Here is a 14,448-nt window from a genome sequence, read left to right as displayed (position 1 = left end):
CCAAAAAAAAAAAATAAAAAAATTTTTTTTTTTTTTTTAAAATTTCTTTTTTCCCCCCCCCCCCCCCCCGCCACAACAGGAATGATATTTTTAGAAAAAAATACCATGGCTCTACCTGTCTAGAAATTTTACATCTCTGCTCATTTATAATTAAAATCATAATTTAAATGAGGTGAAACTGAAGACTTACAACAGCATTTAAAGACTCAGATGAGGGGTGCCTGAGTGGCTCAGTCGGTTAAGCATCTGTCTTTGGTTCAGGTCCCTATCCCAGAGTCCCAGGATCGAGCTCCGCATGGGGCTCCCTACTCAGCAGGGAGTCTGCTTCTACCTCTGCCCCTCACCCTGCTCATGCTGTCTTGCTTTCTCTCTCTCTCAAATAAAGAAATTTTAAAAAAATCTTTAAAAGACTCAGATGAAAAACATTCAATTTTTACATGCCAAGGTCTTTTTTTCCAGGAAACTGATGAAATATCATTTTCCCACTAAAGTTCAAAACTCAAAAATGCAGATTTTGACTAATTTTATCAAACTATCCAAGGCAACTGTTAGGGGACCAGGCTGGAAGTTTTCAAAACTTACATAAACCTGAACATTTATTCCGTCCCAAGGCTGGGATCAATTTTCACATTTGTGAGAGCATTTTTTTTTTCCTGAGAAGCTAATCTGAACTTTGAATTGCAAAGTCTAACCACCAAAACAACTTTTCTGGAAGTTTCTTAGAAACTTTCTAAGAACTTTCGTTTCTTAGAAATGCTATGAGAATCCCAGCTATCTGGCCCCACTCCCTGTGATGGAGTCCACCCCTTGGCCTCACTGAACAGCTCATGTCACCAGATTCTTAGAAGTCTGTGCTAGTCCCTGTGCATAGGGGAACCCTATCTAAACTCACAACTCCTATCTCTAGCTCAAACACTACCTCACCACTAGGCATTCCACCTGCTCCAAACAAAATAAGCCACTTCCTTCTCTTGAGTCTCACTGCCTTTTTTCATGTTTATTTGCATGATTAAAGATCATTTTTTGGGGTGCCTGGGTGGCTCAGTCAGTTAAGTGTCAGCCTTCAGCTCAGGTCATAATCCCGGGACCCTGGGATCGAGCCCTGCATCGGGCTCCCTACTCAGCGGGGAGTCTGCTTCTCCCTCTGCCTCTCCCCCTCCCCCACTGGCTTGTGCGCTCGCGCGCTCTCTCTCTCAAATACATAAAATCTTTAAAAAAAAAAAATCATTTTTTAAAGTTATGGGAGTTCTCTGTATTTTCTGTTCAATTTTGCCGTGAACCTAAAAGTACTCAAAAAAGTAGTTTATTGGTTAAGAAAAAAGTACCTGGGGTTTTTTCTTATATCATCCAACTGGCCAACCACATGAGAAACGTTGGTACGAATCATTTTAAAAGCAATTTCTTCTTCTCCCATGATTTCAAACCTAATTATCAAAACATATTTAAGGAGTGTAAATATTTATGTGGAAATAAAAACAGAATTTCAGTAAGCAAAGTATTTTATAAAACTTTAACAGTCAATATCCTGAGAATGACTTACTCTTTTGGTATTACTAAAGAAAACGATCTCACATAAATTTTAAAAGAAGGTTTAAGAGATAAACTATTGTAAAATTATGAAAATGCCAGACTCCTACAGTTATTCTTAAACTAAACAGAGAAAATGTATATACTACTTACCTATATTTGTTTTTGTCCTTATATGCTTTGTGGATTTTATCAGTTACTGGTTTACAGTTGGTTACTAGACTCTTAGTGACTGGTGGCTATGAGAAAATACAAACATTGCATCAGGCCAAGACTAGGGTAGGGCAGGTGAAGCACTGACCTCTGTGCAAAATTTAAGGGGGGACCAAAGAATCCATGATCAAGACAAATACTTTAATGCAGTATTTGAAAAAATCAAATTATCATGGTATGGCCTGCAGGCTAATTGCCTGTTTTTGTAAATAAATTTTTATTTTAATCACACATTACACTGTCTGTTAAAATAGTCTCAAAAGTTACTGGGAGAATTTTTTTCAGAAAGAAATTTCTAACAAATTGTAATGAACTAGTCTATGTCATACTCATAAGCTAACTTGTCATTCTTAATCTAATTAGGAAATACTTTATCGTAGGTATAATCACAGTTAATTACAGTAATGAAGCCAACACCTTGCTAAGAGTTCACTCGAGTCATGTTACCTAATGTTGTTAGTGTAACTAGTACTCATGCTCCAAGTAGTTTATTTGTATGAGCCTCAAAACTAACTTACTACCATTAGCAAGCAGCCTTTACTTAATTCTTAACAAAGGATATTTGCTGATTCTAAATCTCATGCCAGACATCTGGCAAATACTAAAATATTTTGCTAATGAAGGAAAATGTATGCATTTCAAAAGAAAACTAAAATATCAATAATCTTTCATCATGCCTATAACAGGGCAAGAAGAATAACTGTTTTCTGTGTAAATCACCTTCCTTAGGAAAGAACACACTGCAGTTCTACGTAAATGCAGGGGCTTGGTAACTGTAAAGTCTTACTAGGAACCAAAGTTTATAAGAAAGATAAAAAAGGAGAAGATAAAAGACAGTGAAGGACAGATATGGAAGTACAGATGGGGGGAAAGAGAAGTCTTAAGTAAGAGTGTACATAGGCCATGCCACCAGCAAAACTCTCTGAAGTATTCTCATTGGCTATCCTCTGCTATCCTTAGTGAACAGATGTCTGGTTATAGAATATTAGCAACTAATCTCAATATTAGCTTAACATTCACTAGACAGGAGAAAAGAAAAGATATAAATGATTCTGGATTATCTGGACTTCTGCTGTCTACCAAAGATATAAATATAGAACCTGCTTCTACTGTTTGAAATGCTATACAAAACTGGTATAAATAATACCTGATAAGGATATACTTCCTTTTTACACAAAGGAACTCATGCCACTTACCAGATTGGGATCATAGTATGCTTCCTGAGTTGGTGGAACACTGTTTAGCCGAGTGATATTAGCAGGGAGCATTTTTGAGCAATTTATTAGCATGTGTTCCAAACCTGTTAAATCCTAACAAAGCAAAATAAAAGGATAAACCTTATATGTGTAAGTAATAACTGTGGTTTTAAAAATAAAAATTATGTAAAAGTCTCCAAAATTTCTTTAAATGCTATCTTCAAAGGGAGTTTGACTATATGATTCTTAAAACAAAAACACGCCAAAAAGAACCGAATGAGATAATATAAACACAAATATTTCATCTTCATCTCGAAGTAGAACATATTGGACTATGAGGCACTATTTACCCAAGACAGTCAGGGGGATCCCCAGATGGGAGGTCCTGCAGTTAGATATACCTTGGCACTCTCCATTAATTAGTCTCCTACTCCTGGGACTACAGGATGCTGTGACCAAGGTTGTGCAACAACCCAGGCCTGGCTGAGACACAGCTCCAGTGGGCCACCTGAAGCTCCTGAATGAACCTGTCACGAGAATCTTATATGCAGGGATGGTCTGGCTCTTCTCCAGATAATACAATAGCAATGCCTACCTAAAGTCTAAAATGTAATCTCATAAAATATGAACCTCAAATGTGGTTTTAATTCTGGCACTAAAAATGGACTAGTTGTGAATACCTCCATTAAATATTAAGAATTACTTTTACTTGCATTACAATGAAATATGTGAAAGAGAAGGTTTAGGAGAAAAAAAATACAACACCTGCAAACTTAAAGGCAGGTCGTGAATTCTGGTAGCCAGTGTTCGGATTTCTCTGTCAGATAAGACACCAGATTGGTCTGTATCAACTTCATCAAAAACTTGAGATATATTCAGTGGCTGAACGGCACTCATGAGATAATAAAAATACGAAAAGGCAAACTGCATATCCTCAGAATGGCGCACTTTGTGAAATGACGTCTTGTCAAATTCTTCAGGGAACCTGTCCAAACATATAGTGAGCTCTGGATATTTAAAATATAGACATTAATCTACATTCAAATATATTCCAACATTTGCGGAGTTAGAATCTTTTTCTTTCCCACTTACTTAGCTGATACCTTCAATATATCAGTTGCCAAGTGTTAGAGCCTTACATCAAGCACAGCAAAGATGGCCATTTTAAGCAGACAGCTCTGAGCACATGCAAGCAACTCAAACAATAAGCAAGACTTACATATCTTGAAGTTCTTGCATAACGATTCGGTCAATCATGTGAGGCATGTGTGCAGGGACTTTCCGAGATGTGAATCCAAACTTGCTGTTTAGAATTTTATTTACATATCGCAGGGAATCTGCAAATGTATCTTTCAGTTGCCTTCCAGTGTGTTTGCCATCAGTGTAGTATGCCAGTTGTGTCTTCAATGACTCTTCTTCCTGAAAAGAGAATTCCATGTAACACAGCATTATGTTTAGTGCACAAGTGTACTTTGTTAACAAGAAATAAGTACTAGTTTATATAACTAGCCACTAACTGTGGCAAATGAAATGAGCACTAACGGGTCACTTTACGAATCCTAAGAGCAGGACTAAACTGGACTTCGGTGAAAGTATCACCAACATAGGCTTGTGAACAACAGTTGTGTAATGGAGGTCTATTTACAGGGTATTCTTCAAGGCCTAGTCACCGAGCATGAAATTTCATAGCCAATTCAATGCAGTATTTAGAAAATTAAAAAGTTTGATAGAGGGGCGCCTGGGTGGTTCAACTGGTTGAACATCTGACTCTTGATCTTGATCTCAGGGTTGTTAAGTTCAGGCCCCGCATCGGAGCTTACTTTAAAAATAAAAATAAATTAATTAATTTGATAGCACTTTAAATTTCAAGTTATTTCTACTGGTGACATCAAAGCAGTAAGCACTTGAGTTCTGAACAAGGACCAAAAAATAGTGTTAACATTATAAAATGTAAAGAACCCTGTCAAAACCAATAAGAGGCAAAACTGAGTGAATGGGCAAAGAATATTAGCAGAATATCTGAACACACTTTACAAAGATGAAATATTTTTGCTTCTCAATCTGGTGAAAAAATATAGATTGATACTATTGTTGATTAGCCTGTGGAGAAACAAGCACTCTTACACACTGTGTAAGTATGAAGTGGTATGGCATTCTAGAAGGACACAGTTAAATTTAACTTTAACCTAGCAATTCTACCTACAGAAGTAAAAACTTCTCAAGAGTAAGCTATATGTACAGGAATATTTATTGCAACACTATTTGTAATTGCAAAACAAACACAGCTCTTAAAAAACACAGAAACACTAGCATGGGTTTGCTTACATACTACTAGATCAAGAGGCAACCACAGAGCAATTTACCTGTTGCAAAACACGTATTTATATAGTTTGTGTGTTAGCATAACTATATAAAATACTGGAAAAATACCCGCCAAACTATATTCATAGTGATTATTTCAAGTAGGAAGATGAAGGAAGGAGGGAGATCTTTTCATTTTTTATTGTATATTTTCTGGATTGCTTGCAATTTTTGCCACTAGTCTGTAATACTTTTGTAATTTAAAGTAAGTAATGAAAGGGGGAAGAGAGGAAATCATCACAGGCAAGAACTTTGCAATCCCTCACTCAACAATTGGTAAATGACTACTGTATCAGGGATAAGATACTTTCCAAAGACAATGCAATAAGTCAGTTCCCCTCATCAACCTCTTTTTTCCCAGCCTGACACCTACTCATGGCTGCACTCTGTTCATGATCCAGCCTCAGCCACAGGGTTTTTCTTGGTCTGTCAACTCCTACAAACCCTTCAAAGGTCAGCTCACAGGATACTTCTTCATGGATGCCTTCCCCAATACCCCTAGGCAAAGTTAAGAAATTTTCCTTTTGGACTCTGTGCTCATACCTCAGGAGACACCTATCACGTTGCTACAATTATTTACCCACAAAACTGTCCTCCCAGCTTGCCCTTTGAGTTTCCAAAAGCTGTGTTCTAATAGTGCTCCCTGCAGTGAACACAGTGATAGCACTTGGCAGATGTATAGATGACACCATGGCACCATGGAGACCGTGGTCCAGGAGGGTGAGTGAGCACTTGAACCCTGAGGCTTGGCTCACACTGGAAGCTAATTAATTTATTTGCACCTTGGGGTTTTTTTCATCAGTAAAATTGGAAAAATAATCAGATCTGACTCGCACAGCATATGCAAAAGCATTTTTTGAAATCACAACATGCCAAGTGAAGATAAGATACCACTCCTGTTCTATTACTTACTCAGGGCATGCCCCTGTCTAACTCCCTTACTCATTCACACTAAGGCTGTTTCCTAAACTGTGACATGGGGATCATGATAGTAGATAACCTTATAAGGTATTTTTATTGTTAGGGGTATTAGGGCAATAAACCATGTAAGAAAAAGCATTTAGTTTAATGACTGACACAGAAAGTCCCGAATAAATGGTACCTATTATTATATAATTATCACTTACTTATAAGGTTATTTATTTTCCCGGAGCATGGGAAAGAATAAAGCTGGATGTAACTTACATCAAGAAGATCTTGGAAATACTTCTTTTTCTCCCATGGCAAAAAGCCCAGGTAACTGTCTGTATAATGCTGCAGTTTTCTTCCAGGTAGTACTTCATTATTATCTATGTAGTTTTTTGCATTTTCCTCCATTCTGTTTTTCTCTTGTTCTTTCCCTGTTATTTTCTTTTCTTTTGTAATCTGCTTTTCCAGTGGAACAATCCGAGATGAGAGTTTTTCTGTTGACATGCTTCCGCCTCTTACTTTTTGGGTCAGAATTTCAGATTTAAATTTTTCTTCGATTTCTAAGTCCGGGGGTGGATTCTGACTCTGGTAGTGACCATTCACTTTCATTGTCACTGCTGGAAAAGTCGACCTCTGTAATCTTTCAGATGTTCCCAAGCTATTCGGCAAGATGCTTTTGTGAACCTGTTTTTCCAGTGGGGCCTCTACACTGTCATTTCTTTCATCTGTTATTACAGCTTGATTTATTTTTACTTCAGTATCTGGTAAGTTACTCAGAAATGATCTCAGCAAGGCTGACTTGGACAGGTTGTATCCTTTCACAGTGATGTCTCCATGTTCTAGTTGCAAATCCAAGTTACTGAGACTCAACTGGGCCTCTTTGGGAAGGAGTGAAATATTTACCAGGGGAATTTTCACCTCCACTTGGAATCTTCCTGTTGTGTTAACATCATGTCTCTTGAATTTTGGAAAGCGTTTTTCTTCAGGAATATCCTCAAACAGTATTTCCGCCTCTGGAAGAAGTGTTGTGGGGCTAACCAAATTTTGGTAAGACTTCTGGGTCGTAGAATTCACTTTGGGTTCCTCTCTTGTGTCAACCTCTACTGTTATCTGGATTTTGAACTCTTCGTCGTTTGTATTTTGAAATGTGAGATTAAAATGTATTGTGGTTGCATTCATTCCACTGTGCATTATGAGGTGGATGGTTTTCCACTTATTGGCAATAGAGGCATGTCGAATTATTGGATTGTCACTATAGGCGCCTTCGATTCCTCTTTTGGCTATTTCTGCAAAGCTGAAATAAGGCAGGCATTCACCTTTTGGAATAACATAGTGAGTCTGGTTTGGGAGAAGAGTTACTTTATACAATTCATGAAAATGATCTAGAGGAAAAAACACAAACATGACTTTAAAAATGAGGCATTTTCCCCTCCTTTTCCTTTAATTCTTAGGGTTTGAGTTTTCACTTTCTAAGAATGACTTTAAATTGACTTAGGAATAAAACATTCTAATATAAGAACTGCTGGTATGGGGCTCATTTTATTATCTGAAGCAATCACTATTATCAACGTGGAATGCTGACTCTAACTCACTACAGAGATATGGCAAATTCCACTGATCAACTCTCAACTTTGTGTCCATTTGAAAAAATACAACCATCTGCCAAAATGTCCTCCAGGGATAAGTGATCAACAAGATCCAGCATTTAAACCATTCTTACTTAGTGTATTACTGGTCTCTTTTTATTGTTTCTAAATTAAACCTTTGCCATATATTTTCAGTGAAAGTATATCTGCCTAGTACAAAGTAAGTCAGACTGGAGCAATAACATGAAAAGATGCAGCTCTAGTGTCTACTGTTTTTTAAAGATCTGTGTCCTCTCTTTTCACTTACAGCTAGTTTAGATGCAAGGATGGGCAAGGGATTCATAGAGAATAATTACTTTAAGTAACAACAATACAAACCTCCCTCTACTTATCAAGGACTTTGATCCCCTTATTCTAAATATCTTTTTACGTGTTAAATATACCTTGCCCACAGTCGCCAGCATCAAACCCACAGGACAAGACATTGCAAGCTTGGTCACAGAACTTATCAGCAAGCCAGGAATTCGCACACCCTTGATTACAGTAAGAGACACTATTGAGTCCTCCGCCAAACTGCCAGGGCTGTCCAATTCCAATACTGCCGGTACCTCCGCCTCCCGCAGCATAGCGACTCCCACCACTGTTACCTGTAGAGGGAGGAGGAAGACAGAATCTTGCTGTGCTTATCATCTTGGAAAAAGGACAGTTCCTTCTTTCTCAGTAGTGCTATCTAGATTGATGCCAGCATTTCGGTCAGAAAAGGTTCACCCCATTGTTTACCAGAAAATTTCATGTACCTTAAGAAGAAAACAAACTAAAAAGGGAGCATCACTTGACAGAGGACTGGGCATGGGATGACCAGGCCTTGGCACTTACTAGCTGTGCAACCCTGAAGTACAAACTTGCCCACAGGGGCACGTAGAGGTGTGTGTGCAGCCTGTCAGAACTGCCAAAACATGTTCTAATATGGGGTGCCGACCTCATCACCAAATGCTAATGTTCTATTAGGGGCTGATGTCTCTGGACAGGTCTCTGGACTGCACGGATCTTGGCATGTCTGTGTTCTCTCACTGCGGCTGCTTACATTTTTCAAAAGTACATCAGACAGAACATAACTTTTGTTTCTTCTAATACTCAGCACTTTTTCAAATCTGCTTCTGCATATGGAATATGGGAATGATAATATCTGTACACATACTCTCTCCTCCTTAGGTCACTAAGAAATTCAAGTGGATAATGGATAATGCTTTATAAATTTAAATGCTTTATAAACTGAAAGGCAATCAATAAATGTAAAAACGTGCTATTATCAACAAATGCAGGTAAGAGATGTAAGAAAGAGAGCGGAGATGCTGAAGAGATAAGATCTTTATTTCTCTTTACTCACTGACAGCAAGCTGCTGCTGAAAGCCACCAGCCGTGAGCTCCTAGAACCAGTTAGAGTGATTCTTGCTCTTGAGTTTACATAATTAAAGATATTCCTGATTTTCATATTTTAAATAATAAAAGGTATTTTCAAGTGCAGGGTCAGCCTGGGAATATGCCCTCAACAAGGGAGAATATGAAAAAACTGAGCCGGATGGGGACACTAGTCATTACCTTCAGAATCTATTGATTACTCTATGTATTGTTTTCATACATGAGGAATGTTTAAGTCACTGTACTTATTCAGTGATGATTAAGAATGGAAAAAAAGTTCATAAACATAAATAAATTACCTGCGAGCACATCCTTACCAGAGCAGTCACCGCCATCCCAATCACAGGCTGAATTATTACAAGCTTTGTCACAGTAGCCATCTTTAATCCAGGAACCTGGGCAGCCCTCAGCACAATTTGGCACAGGCCATGTCAAGTAAACCTATGACAGAGCCAGAAAGAAAATAAAATGGACACTTTTTAATCTCAAATTAGGATTCCTTTAAAAAAAAAGAAACTGAGCCTCCAGTAAAGGTTACGATTCTCCCTGGGCTGGCTGACTGCATCCACGTGGCCTATTTTACATTGTCTGCTACAGTAGTTTAGAGTCCTGCTCTGTCGATGATTCTTACAGACCACATTTACTCTTTTTCATTACTCAAGGAAAGCAGACAAGAACTCAACTCATGGATTAGTTTATGATCTATTTTGAAATAAAACAGCAACACGTCAGACTTAAGTACAAAAGCATGCCAAAGCAGGTAGAAAGTACACCACATATTCACTGCTTTTCTGTGACAACTGTCATTAATTCCTGGATGTATTTACCTATAATCTTGTCTCATGGCTGAGAAAAGCAGCCTCAATATCCTTATCTCTGTGCATAAGGTCCTGTGATAAATTATTAGCACAGTGTTCTAAGTTGTGAACTCGCCTGCTTTCCAAAATGAGTGACCTTGTACATTATAACTTTTTAATTAAAAAAAAATACACTCCATGCCTCTGCATGCTCCATCTATGTGGAATGTCTTTCTTTATCTAGTTAACTCTTACTTGTTCTTCAAAGTTCATTTCAATTCAGATGGGAATTCTTCTCTAGCCCGGTCTGATTTCAACCTCCTGGGCCCCCACGCCTTCCCACCGAGGGCACACCTGCCAGCACAGAAATCACTATCCCTAGTTACTGATTTTGTGTGTCTCCCCTGCCAAGCCACGGCTCACCTTGGCAGCCCTACAAACACAAAGGAGGCAACTGAACAGGGGAAGGAGAGAATGCGCACACTGGGATGGCATAAACAGCAAAAGGAAAAGTAGCTTTGTACAATTTGCATTTCCAGTCGCAGGCTTCTGTAACTTAGAAGTTTATGGTGGTAATTCTCCAACTTTTCACTGAATCCTTCTAACAGGGCCACAGGAGTACTCCTAGTTTCCCCACTATGCAGACAGGAAACACACATCAAATCATTGCCCAGGACCATCCTCAACTATTGGCTCCTAGGTCTGTGCTCATAACCACTCTCCATCATGCCTCTCAAAGCCACGATGAGACTGCTGCCTTACATAAAATTTCATCCATGTCTGTAAGCAGAAAATTGAGCTCACTTTTTATCTTGGCCATTGTGCTGATGTTCTAACCATGATTTTGTATTTCATAGTGGTTTTGCTTTCTCTGCTATTGTCATAGTAGAAAATATAGAAGGTGGGTTCTGGGTGTCTGACAATGTAGGGAAGCAAATAACTACTAAGGAGCAGTTTTTGTCCTCCCAAATTGTTAACTCTCCTGAGCTCAGCACTCAAAAAATGCTTATTTGACCCAAACTGTATATACAGTAGTATGTATACTGTTTTCCTGATCTGTTTATAACTCCTAAGTGACTTCTAAGCTAGGCATCCCTTCCTCTTAGGCACTCACCTTCTGACCTTTGGAGTGACTATAAAAATCATCTGGCCAGACATCCTTCCCAAACATGACATCATCATTCAGATAAATAAACTTCTGGGACAGCCCTTCGATGCGATGAATGTGACTTTCAATAGCAGGTGAACTAAAGGTAGGCAAGTGGCTCAAATTTCGAAAAACATCCTTTTAAGAAAACAACAACAAAGGCAAGAGAGAAAGAGGGTGAATGAGAATTATTTCATTTTGTCTTCGGTTTTGGAAGGAAGGAAGGGAGATGAGTAGAAGAATCGAAGGGGATGGAGGTGGGGAGGGTGATGTAAAGGGGAATGAAATGAGGGATAGGTGAAGGACAGAAAAGGAAACCAAAGCCTTGTGATATATGGAAAGTCATGGACCTGGTGCGTGACTATTGTCACTCGAGGGTTATCAAGGTTCAGCCAAGATGGAATCTGCCCATTGGTGACAATGAAAATATTCCGAACCCACGGAGCATGCCTCTCAATGGATCGCAGTGAATATCTCAGTTCTTCATTATCTTCAAAACGGCTGGCAGAAACATCTTCGTCCTGCTTAGACTGAGAAGAACATTTCACACATGAAAATGTAAAATACCACTTAAGTCACACCTTTCCTCCTGGCTGTCCCCTCTGCCCAATCTTCTTTCAGGGTGCTCTGGCAGACTGAGTCCTACATTTGAACATTACAAAAAACGCAAAACATTCAGCATATTTAAAACAACATAAATACCCAACATTTCTTTTGCACTTTTTAAAAGAGAAGGTTCTTGGATCTGATTCTAGGTCACTTCAGTTAATATTAACCAGTGGCAATGACTGGAAAATTAGAAAAGTTCCAATCAACTCATCTCTCTGTTAAGTCTTCTTCCTTCTTCTAATATAATGACTTATAAATAAATCCTTAACAATCTACACTTTTGATCAGGGTTTAGAAAGAATCTCTGCATCCCTTACCTGGCTAATGGCACTCAGGTCCCATAATAAATATGCAGGACTTATAGTCAGTTCTTTTCCATCAATGGTCATGTTCTTCTTTGTCTGCTTGTTCAGTTCTTGGAAATCTTTGGGGTTATTCAGTTTTAGAAGTGCTACACTAGCCTCTGAATATAACTGTAACTGTAAAATAACAAAAGGGTTACATGTAGAAAAACTGAGCCTCAGAGAAGAGACATCTCTAAATTCCCAGTTTGATCTTTAACCATTAAATGTATATAATGTATAGTACATATTTAAGCCTGTATCATGTATGTGAACCATGAGAGATGATGGACTCTGAAAAACAAACTGAGGGTTCTAGAGGGGAGGGGGGTAGGGAGATGGGTTAGCCTGGTGATGGGTATTAAGGAGGGCATGTTCTGCATGGAGCACTGGGTGTTATATGCAAACAATGAATCATGGAACACTACACCTAAAACTAATGATGTAATGTATGGGGATTAACATAATAAAAAAAATCTATATGATGTACGTTTATGGATTAATTCTAGCTCTCTATGTAGATTATCAACTAGTAAGCCTATGATTACCAAAAGGAGATGTAAACAGGCCAGACACACTTCCCAAATGAATGGAAGAACCCAGGTATGTAAAACAGAGGGAGTGGTGGAGCTGTGGTAAATGGGACATTTCAGGCCCCATCCAAAAGCCACAGTCACTACTCAGTATCGACAAGTGCAGCAAGATCTCCTAAGAGGCCAGAATCCCCAAGTGTTCTGTGAAATCTCCCCATTTTCAGTGCTGGCTCAAATGTTTTCGATTGTCCTGCTTTCAAACAAAACATAACTGGTAACCAATTGTGACCTTTTTTCTAGAATATTACCAATCTCCTTATACTGGGGGAAACTCTGCAATGTAACATTGTGGGATTGGTAGAGAGCAAGCCTGCTAGCAGGGTCTCCAAACAGCTTTTGTGCCCCACACCTAAGAGGAGTGTCTTTGACAGGGCTGCTTGAACAGTTTCCATTAGGAAAAACACCTTTTGGGGCAAAGCTTTCAAAGAAATCATCAGTCTAAGATGATCACAAACATCAGCATGTTTTACAAACAGGCTTTCCTACCACACTACCACATCCGTTTCATGTTCTAACTCTGTATCATTCAATTTCCTATGAAAAGAGGCTTTCATAGCTTAAAAAGGTGGGGGAGAGGACTGAAAACTACTAATCTAGGACAGTGAACCCCTTCTGCTGAATTGACTCTCCTAACAGGGCCAGTTTCTTAATTTATAAAGCAGAGCAAATGTAAATTATTATGGGCTCATTCTGAGCTCTTGTATATGCTACCTGACTATATTTACCTCATCTTTCAAAGTTTTCCTGAGTTTATCCATGCCAAAAACTAGAGATTCAAGTTAGAATTTCATTTATGTTTTTCCCCTTCTTACCACAAAGTGCATGTGAGTGTATGGGTGCAGACATGCACAGGTGTGTACTGTCTTCCTGACTGATTACTTTCTTTCATCCTGACAGCGCCTGGCATATACTGAGCACCCACCGCACGTCAGCTCTCACTGCTGCTGTCACTCTGCCTCAGTATGTTGGGGGACAGGTGGGAGACAGGGTGGATGTTCTTCTATCTGGCTATTTACTGAGTCTCACTGTCCGCCCCAACCTCCCCCGCTCCATCCCTCCCTCCCATGGTGGCTCCCACAGCACCTCTGAGGGCTCCCTGAAATATAAAAATCACTAAATTTTTATAAATGTAGTACTTTAATACTCTAAATTTTATTGGGCAAATACCCTTATCTTAATCTCTTCTATACAAACTGATTTTCGTCTGGAAACCTATTTTGAAATTTCACAGACATTTTCCTGACTAGAGAGATGAAAAGTAAAGAGCTTAAGGGAATATTTATATGTTGAAAAAGCTTTTCTGCCACCATAATCAAGTTGTGAGTGGTGAAAAGGGTGGGGAGAAGTATCTTCTGCTAGCCACTAGGTGGCACCCTAATCCTGGACACCTTACTTCACAGAAGAGACACAGGAGGTGGTAAGGAAAAGTGGGTGCAGTAAGTGCTGAAGGCTGGATTAGCTTGGGCAGGGGCTTCCATATATAGCTTCTTACATGAAATTATAAGTTTATCTAAATTTTTTTTTCTATTTTTTTACACAGACTACAGTGACCTTCATGTGTGCAAAGTACAGTTGTTAAAAACAACACAACATAAACTGACAAAGGAGGCCATGGCCTCCATGGGGCAGTGCCAAGGCAGAGCCCCATACTCTCAGACCTGGGGAGAAAGGGCCCTGCACTCCAGCAGATCTAGGGCTGGCAGGCAGGGAGCTGGGGTCTCACGTTAGTCCCTCGTGGTAAAGAACCAGA

At 39.1% G+C, this 14,448-nt stretch overlaps 1 protein-coding gene across 3 annotated transcripts in view; it reads right to left on the bottom strand.

The window, feature by feature from the left end:
- Positions 1-14,448, bottom strand: part of GNPTAB (N-acetylglucosamine-1-phosphate transferase subunits alpha and beta) — a 73,945-nt gene that overhangs the window by 10,292 nt on the left and 49,205 nt on the right. For 2 of the 3 annotated variants that reach the window (XM_021687564.2, XM_021687563.2), the window contains 11 exons: positions 12,082-12,243; positions 11,506-11,685; positions 11,123-11,293; positions 9,529-9,652; positions 8,236-8,439; positions 6,483-7,588; positions 4,156-4,355; positions 3,702-3,921; positions 2,937-3,050; positions 1,681-1,766; positions 1,326-1,424 (listed from right to left, as the gene is read on the bottom strand). In XM_021687564.2, coding sequence (XP_021543239.1) covers positions 1,326-1,424; positions 1,681-1,766; positions 2,937-3,050; positions 3,702-3,921; positions 4,156-4,355; positions 6,483-7,588; positions 8,236-8,439; positions 9,529-9,652; positions 11,123-11,293; positions 11,506-11,685; positions 12,082-12,243 — 2,666 coding nt within the window. The remainder of the gene's footprint in view (positions 1-1,325; positions 1,425-1,680; positions 1,767-2,936; positions 3,051-3,701; positions 3,922-4,155; positions 4,356-6,482; positions 7,589-8,235; positions 8,440-9,528; positions 9,653-11,122; positions 11,294-11,505; positions 11,686-12,081; positions 12,244-14,448) is intronic. The other variant, XM_021687562.2, reaches the window with a different exon arrangement.

Source organism: Neomonachus schauinslandi, chromosome 5, assembly GCF_002201575.2.
Source record: "Neomonachus schauinslandi chromosome 5, ASM220157v2, whole genome shotgun sequence".
Taxonomy (NCBI): domain Eukaryota; kingdom Metazoa; phylum Chordata; class Mammalia; order Carnivora; family Phocidae; genus Neomonachus; species Neomonachus schauinslandi.
Note: the sequence above shows the minus strand (reverse complement) of the source record. Positions and strands in the feature narration are given on the sequence as shown.